Source organism: Sander lucioperca, chromosome 7, assembly GCF_008315115.2.
Source record: "Sander lucioperca isolate FBNREF2018 chromosome 7, SLUC_FBN_1.2, whole genome shotgun sequence".
In the NCBI taxonomy this organism is placed as follows: domain Eukaryota; kingdom Metazoa; phylum Chordata; class Actinopteri; order Perciformes; family Percidae; genus Sander; species Sander lucioperca.
In genome coordinates, this window is record NC_050179.1 from 25,910,817 (window position 1) to 25,930,816 (window position 20,000).

The following is a 20,000-nucleotide window of genomic DNA, read 5'->3' on the forward strand; positions in this document are numbered from 1 at the left end:
CAGTACCGCCTGTAAGATCCGTTCTGTGCATGTGCATAATTATGTAGTAGAAAACTAACAATGTCCATGTGCGATTTACAGTCTATGTTTGTACCATGTGTCAACCATGGATGTATTAAGAGAACACTTTAACACTTTACGACCAAACATTACAACTTTTTTATTAAATCTTTTTTTATTAAATCTTTATTATACAATAGTCATAGCTACAAACATTCGAAACTTGTCACTGATCCAAAACCGTGTAGCGACATCGTTGTTGTATTGTTTACGTTAATGTTTTTACCTTTAATACTTGACTAATAACCATAGACTATTATTAATGCGATGAAGTGTAAACGTACATAAGTGTCCTTTTGAAGATGGGATGACAGCTCTCCCAGCCACCACTGCTGTATACCACTATAGTAGCTACATGCCAACGGCAGTAAACACTATAGTAGCTACATGCTAACGGTCATTTTAGCTGGCAATGTTGTTAAATTCTCCCCAATTCCGGGTCACATTCCTGCTGAAACATGTCCGATTGTGTAGTGTTTGGTTCAGAAGCCTTTATCTGTGATTTTTGACGTTAGAAAGTGCTGCTTCATTCCACTACAATCTAACGTTAGCATACTCATAGCTAACTATTGTAGCTGCATGCTAACGCGACATAGCGTAGCATATAGCTAGCTATGTACGTATGTAGCAGGACTTTGTACCGTAAAAATCACCAAAAAAGGCTTCTAAACCAAATACTAAACAAATACAAATACAGTAAAGTGACCGGAATTAGGGGTGAAATGTCCAGCATTGAGCTACATAATAGTTTGCTAGGAGTTAGCTGGTCTCTCACAGAGATCTCATTTATAGCCCTGTTTTACCTGATACTTTCATAAAAGTACAAACACATAAAGTGAGAGGTATACACATGCTTAAACTTTATTAAAAGCATGGTTAACCTGAAGCAGGACGGAGTCATGACTTAAAACACCAAAGCAAGGCTTCTAGCTCAGGCTAGCTAGCGTTAGCAAATTACCTTCAAAGTTGCAAAGAAATGATGAAACGTAAAATTTGAAGCCTTTATTTAATTTGCTACATGGTGTTGTACTGGATGGCCAGACGACGCTCCGTATATCATTAACAGATACTTTAGGCAACTCCAGCAAACACCTTGTAAACTTCATCTCTGCCATCATAACGGTCTACTGTCACTGTCTAATGTTTTCTTCCAGTAACCGGGAATGTCCAAACATCCTTACGCCAATGCGTGCATAGAGCTGTGAAGTTTGCCGGTGTTCGCGCAAGCGTAGAACTGATCAGGCAGTGCACAGAACGGATTTTACAGGCGGTACGGATTGGGTACTGACAAAGGAATAAGATTTATACACACAGAGTTCCATCTACAAATACATCAAAGACAATCGGATAACGACATTGTTTTTCGTTTTCCGTTTTTTAATATCAAAACAAAAAACGAATAATGGGTTGTTTTCCGTTTTTTGTTTTCCTATTTACTAATGGTAATTGGGAAACTGGCCGTTTTTCGTTTTTGTTTTTTTCCTTTCAAAACGAAAATCCGTTGGCCGCCAAGTACACGGACCTACTAGGCTACTCTATATACCTTAATATTGCCATTACAATATGAATTGCAAAACATCCCAAGGACAACATTTTATAACTAAACATGAAACAAATACAAATACACAAGACTTTGTTTGGAAGGAGTGTGTGTGTGTGTGTGTGTGTGTGTGTGTGTGTTTGTGCGCAGCAGCCGGTGGAGATAAAGCATGTTACTGGCCTTCTGTTCCTATTCCCACACTGAATACAGCCTAACGTCTACTGACCTATTGTCTGACACACACACACACACGCACACACACACACACACACACACACACACACACACACACACACACACCACCTGCTAAAACAACAGAAGTATAATAGTACGGTACTCTCCAGTGCATGATCACTCTCTCTTCTTCTGCTTTCCCACCCTGTAATTATAAAGGCTGCAAAGCCACATGGAACCCACACTAGGGCTGCACAATATGAGGAACGCTGTTAAATATTGCAGGTCATTTTTTGTGATAAATAAAATTAAAAAACATAAATAAAAAACAACTTTAAAAAAACATTTTTTAAAGTGTAATCAGTTCTGCCTTTCTGCTGCTTTCAGTATACTGCTACAATACAACAACTTGCTTGTTGAATTAAAACAATTTAAGGAAACTATTTCCAACATTCTTGTATTGAACAAAGTGAACATTGAATTAAACACAAAAGGCACCAATAAAAAAGGAATGATACGTTCTACTGATACTCTGTTTCAACTAACTCAAACAAATCCCAGTGTCAGTTGTGTTCACAATAAACATTGTCTGATTGGCCAGAGAGTATCACACAAATTGTGCAGCCCTAACACACATACTCGCACACACAAACACACACACACACACACACACACACACACACACACACACACACACACACACACACACACACACACACACACACACACACACACACACACACACAGGTTTGTGGCACTATCTTTGTGGGGACCCGTCACTGACATAATGCATTCCCTAGCCCCTTACCCTAACCTTAACCATCACAACTAAATGCCTAACCTTAACCCTTACCCTCACCCTAACCATAACCTAATTGTATCCCTAATCCTACAACCAAGTCTCACATGACACTTGTCAAGGCGTATTTCAAATATTTTGTTCACTTCCAAAGAGTAGGACACACATGGGAGAGGAACTTTGCATACTGTGTGCCGTCCTCTAGAAATCAACAAGCCTGTGTTTTCTTTATTCAGTGTACATCTGGTCCTCTACCTGGATGGCCTGAGCTGAAAGCAAACTAGCTGCAACAAGGCATCATGACTGACATCTCATCCTTCTGTTCTTTCAATTGTTTCATACTCAGAATTAAAATACTGAAGACGAGGGCAGGTCATATGTTTTCCATTGTAAAATAATTGTTGACTGGTTCACTGGCAGTTTGTATTTCCATTGTGAGTTGGCCCCAGCCCCCTCTGAGTCTCTAACTGCCTGGAGAGACATGATGTGCATCATTGCTATGCAAAGTCCTCTCTGTGTGCACCGGAGGGCCAAAGACCACTGTTTGTTCCTATGGCTTTCATAGGCATGGAAATATCATGCAAATCCACACACAGGCTGCAGATAGCATTACAAAACCAGAGAGAAATGGAGAGAGAGAGCGTGAGAAAGTATTGTGCAAAGATCATATAATGCAACTATAAATTGTGTTTATAGTTGCATTATAAATTAAATACAATTTTAATTGCAAAAAATAAATCACGATCATGTCTTCCGTTCCTTGTGATTAAGGCAGAAATAATCAGTTTTTTGACTACTTGTGCCTTCAAGTCAACATTGACTTTAACCACCATCATAATAATCATGCTTTAGTTGCCTGGAGCTGTTATTATAGGGACAAGAAATAAAACCTGTTGACAATGAAAGTTCTGCAGATAAACTCAGTATTAATATGTCCTTGTTATGTATGTTTCCCTAAGCCAACTGTAACCTTTCCCCTAACCTGATCTTAATCTGTGTCTGTGTTATATTAAAGAGAAGCGGAGCAGGCTGTCCACTCATGTTTTAATGCTTGAGAGGGCATTCACGTAAAAGTCCAGGTGAAAAGTGCTGCAAACTTAAGTCCAGCTCAGCAGACACTTACTGGAAGAGAGGGACTAAGAATAGAGAAATGGAGCTGACACACATATGCTGCATTTCACACTAGACTGACCTCTCTCTCTACAGTTTTCTATCCGCACCGTGTCTCTATCTGTTTCTTTAAACCTCGCACGCACGCACGCACACACACACACACACACACACACACACACACACACACATTCTTTCTGCCTCCACCTTGCATGGATAAATGCACTTAGAGAGATTTACTCAAACACAAAGACATGATGCCAACATAAAACACTGGGACACACACAAAGAGCACAACAACAGAGGACCATGTCTGTGCCTGTGCTGCAGTGCATTATGTGAGTGGGTGTGGTCATTGATCTAAGCCCTGAAGCAGGAAATATGAAACCATGTGGGAGGAGACGGTACGGATGGTACTGTGTGTGTGTGTGTGTGTGTGTGTGTGTGTGTGTGTGTGTGTGTGTGTGTGTGTACAGGGAGGAGGTTTTGTGGTGCATTAATGTCTCTTAACAGGGAGACTCCGACTGTCTGCGAGGCTCCAAAGAAACTTATACTGATTTAATTAAACAAGTTTCATTAAAGTGTACTGAACAATCACTCTCAGGACATACAATATGTGAAACACACACACACACACACACACACACACACACACACACACACACACACACACACACACACACACACACACACACACACACACACACACACACACACACACACACACACACACACACACACAACATACAGACTGTTGGATGCAGAGCAGCAGTAGCAGAGGGAACCAATTAGTGGTCTGGCTTTGATGATGTCACTGACAAGTCACGCACTGGTGGCACAGCTTCCGTTCAGAGGGAAACATAACACCACACACTACCCACACACACACACACACACACACACACACACACACACACACACACACACACACACACACACACACGCGCACACACACACACACACACACACACACACACACACGATGATGATATGCATGTGACAGAGGAGACTCCGAGAAGCTCAAAGCTGATGACTAAATTAGAGGGCAAAAGAGGTGTCAGAGAAGAAATGATCTTAGATGGTTTTGTGTGTGTGTGTGTGTGTGTGTAAGAGAGAGAGTGAGAGAGAGAGAGAGAAAGAGAAAAAGAGTGATATCACATCATCTGGGAAAAATTAAAAAAAATTTGGGGTTGCAGACTGTGAGTACATGTAACCAGATGGATCGACAGAATGAATGGAAACTGTGCCTGGAAGATAAAATCTAACAAAGTTTTAAAATGTCAGCATCATGATGATACGAAGAATAAGAAATCGCTAAATGTATCTCTTTCTGTACCCTGAAACCAGAATACTTCAAAGACAAAAGGACAAATACACAGCTCAACAGTCATGTAGTAGATAGTCGGCATGTTTGAACACAGACTGAACGTGGTGCTTTCCTAAGACTGGACTGGTGCTACGGCTGTGGGAGTGAGATCTAAACTGTCACCACATCATAATCTCCTAAAGTCTATAAACCAGAACATCTTGCACCTATTACACTGTACAATTTGGCTCTATTGGTTGCCTTGGATGCGCCCACCTTCTACAAACACTCATAGTGTACGACTGTTATATGTATCAAAAAAAGGGGTTAACAGATGATTAGAACAAGTTTTATTATGGAATTTCTGGCCAGATGGATGTACCATATCCTTTTTTTTTACTTTTATAAATTTCAAGTATAAGGTATACACCTTTCTGTTTTATCAATGACTGTCCAGACTTTTACTGTCCTGCACTGTACAGCTAAAGTAGATTTCTTCCAGGTATGGAGCTGCAGGTTCAAAATAATGTTTACACAGTTCACCAACACCTGTGTCCATATTGCCAAAATTTCTATTGACTCCTATTAATCTGGAACACCTTTTATCCGCTAGGACAATAATGGTATCTAATGTGGGATGGAGTTTTCAAGACCTTAGAGGAAGTAGAAAATACAAGTTAAGGGAGTGACCTCTTGTAGCATTAAAGGGCTTTGCAAGCGGACTTCTTAGACATAGCGGTGCTTTAAGCTAAATTCTAATAACATGCTCACAATTGCAATGCAACATATTGATGTTTAGCAGGTAAAATGTTCACTAAAGTTCACTAGAGTTCGATCCCCGGTTCGGCCTTTCTGTGTGGAGTTTGCATGTTCTCCTCGTGTTTGAGTGGGTTTCCTCCGGGTGCTCCGGTTTCCATCCCACCATAAAGACATGTATGCTAGGTAACTAGGACTACAGTTAAAAATTAGCTGTCTGGCTAACACTGGCGCGTTTACAGGAATGTTAATTAATGTGCATTGTCCTAATCAAATAAATACAAATCTAGCTCAGTGTTTCTCAAACTTTATCAGACCAAGGACCACTTACCCAATAAAAACAACCTCACAGACCACTTAACTGCCAAAATATACCCAAAAACATATATTAGTATATTACAAATTACTGCCAAATTAAATGCTAGTTTTTACAAATAGCTCACTCTCTCATTCTCTGTTGTCATTTTAATAAGAAAAGATGGTGCTGCTTATGCTTAAGACAACGATTAAACATTTACTCAATTATTGTACTTAAGTACCAATTTGAGGTACTTGTACTTTATTTAAGTCTTTTTTTATAATGCCACTATATTTCAGAGAGAAATATTGTACTTGTTACTGCAGTACATTAATCTGACAGCTTTAGTTACTTTAAAAATGAAGATTTTTGCACAAATAAACACATATGGCCTACAAATCCAGCTGAAATGATTAGATGATTAAACACTGAGTTGATTGACAGAACTGTTTTGATCATTTCCAGTTTCTAAAATGTGAGGATTTTTCTGCATTGAGTACTTTTACTTTTAATACTTTAAGTACAATTTGTGATGATACTTAGGCCTACATACTTTTACTTAAGTAACATTTTCAATGCAGGAAGTTTACTTACAACGTTACAGAGTATTTTTACAATGTGGTATTAGTACTTTTACTTAAGTAAAGGATCGGAATACGCTCCCTACGCGGATTTCCGCCCTTTCATACTACTCGCTACGGTGTCAATTCACACGCAATCGCAAGGTAATGTAAGTCAATGGAGGCCAAACGGCGTTTATAAACATGCTGAAAAACGAGTATGCGTCTTGATAACACGCCAATAATGGCATATGAATTGGCATGTCATACATACGCCACTTCATGAGATCAGTCTGCAGTTTGAGTAAACACTGTTTAGGATTTTAAATTAAAAACATGATATTTTACCAAATCTATTCGCGGACCTCAAGGGGTCACCCATGGACCACTCTTTGAGAAATAATGGTTTAGGGCGTTAGCATGCTAACATTTGCTAAATAGTACAGCCGAGACGGGAATGATGGGAATGTCGTTACTTGTGCAGGTATTTAGTCATGAATCAAAGAATTGGACGAATAAATATTTTGACCAGATGTTGGAGAGTTGGATGGAAAGTTTTCCAAATTATCAAATTTATTACAGTTACTTCTGAGAGGAACATAAATGTGTATACACAATTTCTAGGTGGTGACAGTAAAAAAGAAAGGGGGTAAGCGAGCATCCGGAAAGCGTACCTCCTATGGGGAGATTCTGAGACTAACAAGCCATCACCTTCCACTAGCATTCCATTGACTGAATAATATTTATGAATAACTTTACATCTGAAGCGTTTAAAGACTCTATTTGTCCATTGTTTATTTCTAAAGAAACACGACAATGTATAAAAAGCTCCATTGCCTTGTATCTCACATTATGGCCGTAGCAGCCGGTTTTGTAAAAATAGGCTAACAAATGTGTCATAACCATGCGACTTTCTGTCGCACGGTAGAAAAATTACCGTATAGTCAGGAGAAGCTCGCAGGAAATAGGGGGGATGTGGAGGCATACAGTCAAGGGAGAAGCCCATACAGAGTCCATGAAAGCATCGGAAACAAAATATTTCAGCAACGTTTTGATGGATTGGAAATACTTCGGTATGTGGCAAGTGAATTCATATGAAGTAACATTTATCCACGAACATTATCTTATCTTGGCACAGCTACCAGAAGACTTACAACTTTCAGACAGGTTTCTAACATCACATCTATGTCGTTAAGCTCAGTTTGAGGCTGCACAGCAGTCCCTCCAGGATTTCGCGATGTCGTGATCGCTCCAATTCACGCAATTTTGACCAATAACCGCAACTTTTCCGCAAATTTGACCAATAACAGTTTCCCGCGACTTCAACCAATCCCAGCAGTCCCACGTGCCAGACTTTACCTCAGTATAATGTGACTCTGAGAGCCACTGACCACGCGGGAGTGAGAGAGAGCTTGTTTCCGATATGAAGACGAGACTCGAACATCTCACATTCACCAACAAAACGTACAGCGAAAGACCGTGCAAAACATTTCAGACCGCCCTGCCAACCTGTATACATTTTAACATCAATGTACGCTGTAAAGTTTTTTCACTCTAAAGTCGCTGAAAGCTGCTGCTGTTTCAATCCTGTCGGCTCTCTGCAGCGGGTGGGGGCGGGGCTGCTGCTCATACAGTTCCCCCCGCTACTGACACGCACACACACAAACACAAACGGTGGATGCAGGAAAAACCGGAGATGACATCGCAACTTTTATCGCAATTTTTTACAAAAGCTCCCGCAAAATCAGGCATTTTGGGCCGTAACAATCTAAAAAAGGCTGCGAAATCCTGGAGGTACTGATATACAGGAAATGGTTTGAGAATGAATGAAGCCCCTACATATGTGTGTTTCTGTCCTGGGTTTTGTGTTCGAGCTCCTCCCTAAAAGTCCACCCTACTCCATCATGTAGTCTGCTTCTCATTTACTCCCCCCCCCCCCTAAAACCACTAATCTCTGTCTGTCTCTTTCTGCATCTTTTCAATCTTTTTTTCTCTGTTTCTAGATTTTGTTTACTGTTCATATGTTTGTGTGCTATTTTGTGTGTAGATATGTGTGTAAGGCTCAGCAATCAGTCTGGCGCCGCTGTCTCTTCAGCATGCAGGAGTAGTGCGCACACACACACACACACACACACACACACACACACACACAGAAACAACCTTTAACAGTGAAACTTTCAGAGTAATTCCTGTGGTTTCAACTTCGTCTAAAGTCACATCCTCAGATATGACTTTCCACCAGCAAACGGTCGCTACTGAAGCCGGTTTCCAGTTTCCGAACCAAATCTCAAGTGTTTCGTGACCCAAAAATTATTTGGCGGCTGTGTTGAGGCCTCTTCACCCTGACACTTGGAAGTGGGAGTGTGATGAAAAAAAGTAATAACTCTTGCTGAGCTACTGTCATATTAATCAATGTAACAGTTCACCAGAAGCGCTCCACACTCAAGTACACTCCAACCTTATTTTGTTCATAGTTGGCTGGAAAACTTGAGGTTTCCGACCGCCCAGAGGTGGAAAGTAACGAATTACAAAAACTCGCGTTATGGTAATTCAATATTGTTTTTGTGTACTTCTACTTTTTAAAGTAGTTTACAAAATCTGTGATTTTACTTAAGTCTATTTATAGTTTGAAGTATTGCACTTTGCTACATTTTAAATCAAATCTGTTACTGAGTTAAAAAAAAGAAGTGTAAAAAAAATGGAAAAAACATACACACACACACACACACACACACACAGTAAAGGTGGTTAGGCAAGCTGGATGGATGGAGTGCAGGACAGGAAGGAAGGAAAGACCAGTATATGTTTGAAAGTACACAATAAGTATGGCAGTTTCTTCGCACAAAGGAAACCACGCAACACATCTCTTTGGGTGATGAGAAATGTAATGAATGAATGAATGAAGGGAAGGAGTGTTTGAGAATATCCAAATTGGTCAGTGATCACAGAGTTATGAAAATTCAAAACCTTTTACCAACAAGAGACATGTATGTGAAGAACCACACGATAAAACATGCTCACAAGCAAATTATATAATTTTCACCCTGGCAGATATTACTCTTCACTCACCAATTCAACAATCGAGAGTTGTACAGGCAGTACAGAAACAGAAATACTGTCTCATGACGTGATGTATGACGTAACGCTGATGTGTGAAGTATTTGGTATGTTGGCTCTATATTTCTCTTAAGGCCCGGACACACAGAGCCGTTAATCGGCCGTTGGACAGTCTGGCGAGGTCAGTGACTTGAGTCTGTTCGGTGTGTTCCGTGCCGTCGTCCGTCCGAGGGGCCGTCGTCCTTCATTTTGGCAGATTTGACATGTATAATCGGCGGGGCGAGCACTGCCGGCAGTCGGACTCAAATGACCCATGTGATTGGTAGAGTGCTAACCCGGAAACGGGGAGCGGAATGAGCGTGACTAGAGTCTCTCAAAATCTGACGAAATTTTTTTAAACTGACCTTTGTTGATCTGAAATGAAGACAGATTCAGCAACTGCATGGCCTATTTCTCGCTTAAAATGTTTTCAGAAACATTTCGTGAACTATTTTAGTACAATATGAGATCGTATTCTGAACAAGCCGCCTGTCTTTGAATTTCCGGAGAAATAAGACCCACGTGACGCATTCGTCCAATCAGCTGCCGGTTTTCATTATTGGGCGACAATACAGATTAGCGCCGGCTGCTGTTATGGAGACATATTACGTCTCGTCTCTTCGGTGTGTTCTGAGGCATTTTTTTGACCAACTCGGGGAGACTGATCAGTCCAACAGCCTTTTCTGCTGACGGTTGACCGTCTGGTTGGTGTGTAAGCAGCTTTAGGTATTATTCAGACTGGCTGGCCAGGCTAAACAATAGCCATGTTAGCTAAGGCTAGCTCTAATGTTAGAGGTATGGGTACATACATCGGCAAGGGTTTATGGACATTTCAAAAGCATCGGCCATATCACAACAACAGAACGGACTAGAGACACTTATACAGTCCTTTATTTACGGTGCTATCTTGCACTACATCATTAAAAGACAGAAAAACAGTTCTTCTGCCAGTACACCAACACGGGCTTCCTGAATGATAGCTGTCAATCAAGGTAAACTAAGGAGGTGTGTGTGGGTGAGATCGCCTTGAAAGTGACCAACCATAGGAGGGCCAGTGTCTTCTTGCTTTCTGCCCCAAAATTGTCAAATGTCAGGCGAGCAGAAATCAACTTCACGAGCAGAGTTTACCAGGGCAGTGGTGGCCTAAAGGTTAGAGACGCAAGCTTGTGACCGGGAGGTCGCCGGTTTAATCCCCAAACCGACGGGGGGGGGAGTGAAAGATTACCACCACTGAGGTGCTCTTGAGCAAGGCCCTTAACCTCCAACCGCTCCAGTGGCGCTGCTCAGTGGCCAGCAGATCAGACTGTGGTTGTACTGGGCAGCTTCCAGGTATTAATGTGTAACTCTGTGAATGTGATCAGGGCGTTCCTGCAAAAGAGAGGCTGCCTCTCAGTGAACCTGCGCTCGCAAAGCAGACACTCTGTGGTGCGTGGTGCCTGCTCTGTGCGCGTGCTGCTTAGTTTTATACATGCAGGTGCCATTCTTTCATGCTCACAGCTGCCTGTACAACTCTGGATTGTTGAATTGGTGCATGAAGAGAATGGAATGATATAACTTGCTCGTGAGTATGTTTTATCGCGCTTGCGAGATATGACATAAACCTGACACCATATCCAATTTATGAAAAGAATTTGAACAATCTTGCATCCTTTAAAATTCATCATATTTCATATATCTGTAAGTTTGAAGTTATATGCAGTGTTTAAATTCAGCTGAGCAAACTACATCCGTCTGTTGCCAAAAAGTTGCTGGTAAACAGCTGCTGGTGCTACAATTCATTTTATAGGACTGGTTTCATGCTTGCTAGCAAGTTAGCAGCTAACGCTAAAATTAACCTTGTCCACAGCTGGCTCCCATTAGCCTGCAATGACACTGAGAGCCTGTACTTCTACTCTTTCTCTCTCTCTGGCTTTCAAACACGCACGCACTCACACACACCCACACACACACACACACACACACACAGTCGCCAAGTTTAACCTGGCTGTGCTATCCTTTTGGTTTGGCACCATCTGTGTTTGGAAATGAAGGCGGGAGAGAGGGAGGAATGGAGGGGGAGAGCGGATGGAGGGAGGACAGGAGTGAGTGAAGGAGGGGAGGATAAAAGGAGGGAGTGGGGGATGTACGGTGGGAATGAGGATGTAAACAGAAAAACATAAGGAACAGAAAGAGGGAAGGGAGGGAGGGAGGTGACAGGAGTGTGGATGCTCATATTAAATGTCACAAGAATAACGAAGACAGGAAAAAGAAAGGAAGCTGAGCGAAAGAAAATATGTAGGGCAAAGTAATGAAAATAAAGCAGGGGTGGAAACAGTTACCTGGTACCTCAGTCTGAATCATATAGTTCATGAGCTACTATCTCATCCTTTTCTACTCTTCTTAGATTTTTTCCCCGCTTCACAGTGACTGAAGACAGCAAACTTGATTATTACTTTTAACCCCGCTGTTCACATGTTCAATGTTACTCTGTATTGCTATTGGCCATTATTCTCTTTCTTCACTTCTGTTTAATAGGATATATAATAATATAATAGGATAGTCTGACATAAAATACATACATAATTGAAAGATTACAGCAAAATTAAAAATGGATTTTTTTTAACTGTTTCAGGCGCTACAGAACATTTAGGAAGCAATAAAAAACTACTGCAAGAGAAATAACCATCGCCAAGTATCAGGCGTGTGTGTGTGTGTGTGTGTGTGTGTGTGTGTGTGTGTGTAGTTTAGCTGTGACAGTAATTAAGAGAAGAAGTTGCAACGTACACAAGATCTCTGCCATGGCCTGACAGTTGTATTCTACAGGGAGGTCCAGCAGGATCAGAGGGCGGGGTGTGTGTGTGTGTGTGTGTGTGTGTGTGTGTGTTTCTTTGTGTTTGTGTTTGTATGAAATGAAATCTGGAATCCTGGTAGAAAAACACAACAGAAAATGCACACTCAGTACACAATTACAGTAAAGGCTCTGCATTGGAACGTCTGAGTGAAGTTGTCCACTTTCTTCTAAACAATAATTCTTTTCACTGTACATTACACTCAAGAAACCACATTCTGTACTCGCCTGTCCTTTTTTATACAAGTAGAATATAAATGAATATCACATAAAAGTAGAGACTGAAACCTTATACTTGTGCCTTTTGTTGGAGCTGCATGAAAAGAGCATTTCAGGTCTGGAGTAACTTATTGTGATGCTACTATATCATGACATGTTTTGAATATGGATGAAAAGAGCAGACTGTCAGCACGTTTATCTGGATCCTCAGATGTGTGTGTGTGTGTGTGTGTGTGTGTGTGTGTGTGTGTGTGAGTGTGTGTGTATGCGTGTGTGTGCGGTGTATGTGTGTGAGCGCTCGGCTTCAGTTCTACAGTACCACTGTGAAACTGCTTTACATTGACGACTCCTAGCCTTATTAAAACTTCATAGATCTGTGAGCACCGTTGAGGTGACAAAGAAGAAGGTATCGTCTTACACACACACACACACACACACACACACACACACACACACACACACACAACCACACACTCTGTCACTGCCATACACATGCATACGTCTTTTTTTGTCTGCCACAAACACATTTTCAACTCTTCTGCAAAACGCCCATCAATACAAGCACACACACACACACACACACACACGCGCGCACACGCACACGCACGCGCACGCGCACGCACACGCACACGCACACACACACACACACACACACACACACACACACACACACATCATGGCACTTGTGTTAAATAATTAACAGTGTGAGATTAGTCCGTCAGCCTTGGGGCATGGAGATCCATCGATTCCCCAGAATGCATTTTTAATGACCCGCCAGCCGGCATTCATTTCAGCTGGCCAGTGTCCGTGGAGGGCCCTCTGACACACTCACATTCACACACACACACACACACACATACACACACACACACACACACACACACACACACACACACACACACACACACTCACAAAGTCCAGGCTAGTCACCAGGGGAGACAATTAACATCCACATAAACACAACAGCAGCAGCACCACTGCACTGTACAGTGGATATTACCTTGACAACAACAGCAGAATAACATTTTCTGAGCTCATTAAGTTGTTTTATTTATTTATTAAACAAATAAATTAAACAACTTAATTTATTTATCACCTTTTATATAGAGTATGTTTGGTGGATAGTAAGAGACAGCAGTTATTTCCTTCTTCCAAAACAGTGGCGCAAAACAGCAGGAGAAAATGCCAGGAGTTGAGTTTTCATAAAACAAAATGACTGCTGTGTTAACTGCATGCCAAAAATAATCAGAAGAGTCCGACGCAGTCACTCCACATAAAACACCCCGGGTCTACATTCACTTCCAGCTAACGTCACGGTTAACAATGAAGTCAGAACAGCATCACCGATCTGTTTTTACCCAATATTCTTCGTCTAGCTCAGCTGAAAACACCGTATCTGCAGCATGTTACCATGTCGTTCACTACCGAGCCTGTTTGTAACCCCGTAGGCTACCGACAACATGATCTTTACCTGACTTTACCAGTTTAGATAGTACGCAACTGCTATTATTTCAGACTTGAACTAAGTCTTGAACAGTTGATTTGTTCATGAACTCACAGAGGTGCGCTGGTGAGAGTGAATAGGGGAAATACTGAATGGAATAGACATTTGTCGTTATTTGAAACAAATTGAAAACACTGATGTATGGAACCAATTAGATTAATTAACTTTTTATCGAAGGTTTGGCTATGGTTTGGGCCCACTTTGACCCCTGCTGAAGGCCCGACTTTGAACACAGGGAGCTCATTACAAACTGATCCCTTTAATTTGTGTACAACCCGACACACAAATCAATATGTAGTCAAGAGTTGTTGGCTTGAACAAGGGATGTACATGTTAGATGTCAATGTACTAGGGGTGAAAAATAGATCTTTAGATGCATCATGATTCTCTCTTGAAAGATTATGTCTTGATGCAGAAAACTCAACGATCAGAGATTTTAATCCCCAATTCTCGACATTATATTCTCCTGTAAGATTTTTTGAAGACCGGGCTGTACGTTTCTTACGGCTGAACCAACCCCACTGAAAGAGAGTGTCTTGAAACAACACTGGGCTGAGCCAATTGGATGGTGAAACGTAACGGACGTGAAACATGTGCGTCACTGCGCTTCTTTGCAATGACGGGAAATATGTTGGCGAATGTAACCTTCCAGTTGACATATCTCTTCCATTTGTTACTACTAAGGGTGTCACGATTTCGATTTTAAATCGAAATCGACCGAAATTAAGTCACAATCTTGAATTTCAAATAAAAAAATGGAATCGTCAATGCTGCCACGCCCCCATGTCACGTCCGGTCGGATTGTCTAGCGGAAAAAAAATACACATGTTGAAGTGCTGCAAGTCAACCTCCTCTAACTTAGCTACAGCCAGTCAAAAGTTAGCATGGCAATTGCAGATGCAGGAGACCCATCGACAGAACTTGAACTCCCTCCTCTTTCACTGAAGTCACCGGTGTGGAAGTATTTCACACGTTTTGTAGCCTAAACAGAGCAGCTTATATTGGTTATATTAGAGAGAGCAACAAGTTAGCAGACTGCCGAGTCGCCCTCTCTGTCTCTCGGTACAGATCCATTTGACCGACAGGACTGAAGCGTGGTGTCGCGACGTCATACATCCATGGTTGATGCTCCACGCCCTTGACCGGCAGCTGATTGGACGAACGCGTGACGTGGGTCTGGCTTCTCAAGAATTTCAACCGAGTGTCATGGCAGCGCGTTGAGAATACGATCTAGTGTTTTACGAAAATAGTTCACAGAAATGTGTTTCTGAAAACATTTTAAGTGAGAAATAGGCCATGCAGTTGCTGAATCTGTCTTCATTTCAGATCGACAAAGGTCAGTTTAAAAGATTTTCGTCTAGTTCTACTGGATAGTCGCGTCGCATTCAACTGATTCTTTTGCATAAAGATGGGCATCGGCCAGCTTTTTGACGCGCAGCATTTTTTCAAATGCAGCGCCGCCTTCCCGGAATGCTTTGCGTGCATGTTGAAGTCGCTTGATGTCACCCATAGGAATGGAGTGGAGCGCGGCGCGACAGAAGCGTTGCACGGTCAAATGGATCTGTACCGTTTGTCTGCTCAGCTGCTAAGACCGCTGTGCTGGCTCGATGGAGTTTTAAGCCCCCAACCAAGCCTTCAAGGCAGCGCTGCGACCGTCGTCTTCAAGGCACCTAACCCTAACCATTGCCTAATCCTAGTGCCTTCCAGGCAGCGCTGCTTGGAAGATGACGTTGGGGGCTTAAAACACCAAACACTGCTGCATCTCGCCTCAGCATTGTCAGCAAACTTTTTTTTTCTTTTTACTTTATTGACAAATTGTCAAGTTTCCAATTGACTGAAGATGTAAGTTATTGTTACATTATGTTGTTAATAAATGTTTTAAATTTGACAATGTAGCATGGTACATTGTGAATAAAGGTCAGATATTGTATTGCATAAAAGTCTAGTCTAAAAATGGCATTGCAACCTGTGCTTTAAAAAAGAAAAATGTAAAAATCGAGAATCAAATCGAACTGTGACCTTAGAAACGAATATTTAATTGAATCGAGGATTTGGAGAATCATGACACCCCTAATAATCGCAATGTAGCTCTCTGAATCAAATCGTGAGGTGCCTAAACATTCACACCCCATTCATACAACGTACACAACCTAAATATCCTGACATGTTCAGGAAAATGAAACTCAACATTGGCATTTATAAATTCACACATCTTTGTGTGCATTTCATTTTCATTTCATGAAATAAAAGAGGAACTGAAAGCCAAAGGGCAGACAGAGCTGTATGAGTTTCTCCAAAAGCTATTTTTTCTGTAAAAGTTTCACATTGTCATTTGTGTCAACAAAGTGGGATTTGTATGACTAAAGCATGATATGAATGGCAAACAGGTTTTCAAATCCAATAGATGTTTAAATAGGACATTTTGTCAGCAGTTGTTTGATGGGTTAATCAGACAACAGAAAAATATCTTTTCACTGTGTGTGTGTGTGTGTGTGTGTGTGTGCATGCTTGTAGATATCTTTTACTTGTCCTACCTTTCCTGTCTCTCTCTCAAAGTCGACATACTCCCTTGCAGGGACCTGCCTCTGATCTCCGTGCAGGTTGGCTGGAAAGAACTGGAGAGAGAGGTTGGTACCTGTAGCTACAAAGGCCTGGAGAAAGAGAGAGAGAGAGGGAGAGAGAGAGAGAGAGAGAGAGAGAGAGAGAGAGAGAGAGAGAGAGAGCATAACGTCAGTAAGGGCAAGCTTTAAGGACAAGCTTTATGAAAGCTGCATTAACTGATTTTTTATCATGGGGCAGAAATATTCCAATTTAAACTCACAAACACAGCCCTGATATTCCATTGGTCAGTAAAATTTTTAAGGCTAACACATGTACACAAGTCACTAGATTTTTTTGTTCTGTTTTGGTCTCCACCAACTCCTGAGTAAAATATATGCTAAGTCTCTTGAGCTGCTTTTATTTCCGCTCTTGCCGTTTCATTTTGGGAAGGTAGTGAACAGTTACTTGTCTGAGCGTCTTCACAGGAAACGGCTGTTAATAATTTTATATGGCAGCATGGTTGTTGATGAGCGCTGTGAGATTCAAACACAGTCTACGTACGGTTGGAAAACCAAACCAACGAGTTAAAAGAGGCTAACGGCACCATATAAAGCTGCAGAATATGGTGTGATTCATTGGTTTCAGACCTACTAATGGCACTATCATAATACATTTTACGAATTGTAAAACGATACTCCAGTAATTTTACATGTTTGTTTTGTTTTATTTGGATCCCCATTAGCTTCAGCTAAGCTAAAAGCTATTCTTCCTGGGGTCCTACAATCTGTCGTGTGACAATACAATTTACGACGATTGACATTACACACCATACAGACACAGACATTACTTCACATCACACAACATTTGAAAATACAAATCATATTAAATTTTACAGTTAACGCAATTAATCAAAAAAAGAAAAGACATTACGGTACTCCGAATAAATCTATTTTAAGAGATAAGATATAACAAAAAGCCCTATAGCAGACTCTGTCTAAATTGGTATTACTGAAATTTCTTTGAAGGTAATATTTCTTAAGTGATTTTTTAAAACCATACTCAGTGTTTTGTTGTTTGATAGTATTTGGGAGAGAGTTCCATTCACACATTGCTCTGTATCTGACTGAACATTGAATTGATTTGGTTTTCACTTTAGGTAAAATAAAACTACCTCCTACTGCATGCCTCGTTGGATAATGATGTATATCAGTACTAAAGGATAGTTTTATATATATATATATATATATATAGTAAAAGGTCTTTTGTTTGTTATAACATTATGTAAAAAAACCGTAAGTGAATACACAAATCTATTTTTAACTTTAAACCATGAGAGGCTTTCATGCATTTTATTGACATTTGATCTAAACCCACATGAGAGAGCCCCACGTGCAGCTTTATTCTGAATCACTTGTAGTTTTTTTAATATTATTTGTCGAAGCACAAGTCCCTGAAATTTATAAAAGTACATTTTTGAGTGCCTCTTTAATAACCACTTACGGTAATGCAGATTCAAGCCCATTTCTATCCAAGATTGAGATTTTGAAATTCAGATTTTAAGTGCATGCATGCAGTGCGTCACCTTTTTCAGAGGCTTCTTGCAGAAATTTGAACAGCAGAATTTTTTTGAATGTTTACTTTTCTTTCATAAAACAATGACTTAAACCGAAATAGTTGATGATTACATAGTTGCCAACTAATCAATTAACCGATTAATCGTTGCAGCTCTAGCCTGAAGTTTTAGTTTGATTGAATGAATGCATCAGAGTTGTTATTTTTCTCTTTCTTTACCCCGTCCGTGCTCTGTTTCTCTCTGTTTCTGCTCAGAACAAAAGCACAAAGTAGTGAACCACTGGCCTGCTCTCTCCACACACACACACACACACACACACACACACACACACACACACACACACACATAATCACATCATACTGTAGCTTTTCTCATTTTTAGATTTTTGTAAAATGGCTTCTTGCTCTAATGGGTGACATTCCTATCAAGATACACACACACACACACTTATGCACACACACAAATAAAATGAAAATCAATAGAATGCATTTCTCTGTTGCAGTCAGAAAGCAATGAATTACGGCGAGGCAGAAAATCAAGATAGAAAATGTCTGTTTTTTACGTGTAACTGAGTGTGTGTGTGTGTGTGTGTGTGTGTGTGTGTGTGTGTGTGTGTGTGTGTGTGTGTGTGTGTGTGTGTGTGCGTGTGTGTGTGCGTGTGTGTGTGTGTGTGTGTGTGTGTGTGTGTGTGTGTGTGTGTGTGTGTGTGTGCGTGTGTGTGTGTGTGTGTGTGTGTGTGTGTGTGATGTGTTGTGTTTGCTGAGACAGATCAATACTAATGGCATTAGGGCTGCGACTTAGCTGGAAGCATATGAATTATGCACCCTGTCAAATCTGTCCCTCATCAGGGAGTGAGAGAATGAGTGAGAAAAAATGAATGAAAGAGTAGAAGGAGAGAACAGGGAGTGGAAGAGAGGGAAATAAAGGAAGGCGAAAGCTGAAAATGACTAAGTGTGTACATGGATACACAGAGAGAAAAACGTCTACACACGCATACACACACACACGCACACTGAGAGAAACGAGAGTTTAAAGAACACCCGAGTCATCATTTCTGCTGTATTTGAAGTATTGGATTACAAACATCTGATACTCATTTGCTGCCTACTACTGCGGGAGGAAAAGAGAGGGAATGGGAGGCAGAGAGAGGAGAGAGATGGAGGGAAACTAAGAGACAAAAGAGGAAGAAGAGAAAAAAGAGAGGAAATAAGAAAGAGGAAGAAAAATGAAGGGAAACAGGGTGATGGTGGTAAAGAAAGTCAGACAAAGAGAGAGAGAGAGAGAGCGAGAGAGAGAGAGAGAGAGAGAGAGAGAGAGAGAGGAAATGGAAGTAAGATATAGAAAAAGACAAAGACAAACAGAGCAAAGGAAATGAAATAAAAGGAGGCGAACAGACAGAGAGAAAGACAGAGATGGGAGAGGAGAGGGGGAGGCATGAAAATCAATAGTGGTTGAGAAAGCGACTCATCTCTAATGAGCTGAGCTGAAGATAATTTACTTTGAATCATTGTCCCATTTATCAGATCAATCCTGAACAGTTTAGAGTCGCCCTGTGATTCCAGCTACACGTCTATCTGTCTGAGTGTGTGTGTGTGTGTGTGTGTGTGTGTGTGTGTGTATGTGTGCGTGTGTGTGTG

At 41.0% G+C, this 20,000-nt stretch overlaps 1 protein-coding gene across 4 annotated transcripts in view; it reads right to left on the bottom strand.

The window, feature by feature from the left end:
• The window catches only part of cbfb (core-binding factor subunit beta), a 42,457-nt gene that overhangs the window by 17,646 nt on the left and 4,811 nt on the right, over nt 1-20,000 (bottom strand). For all 4 annotated transcript variants that reach the window (XM_031294863.2, XM_031294864.2, XM_031294866.2 and 1 more), the window contains exon 3: nt 16,784-16,900. In XM_031294863.2, the coding sequence (XP_031150723.1) occupies nt 16,784-16,900 (117 nt within the window). The remainder of the gene's footprint in view (nt 1-16,783; nt 16,901-20,000) is intronic.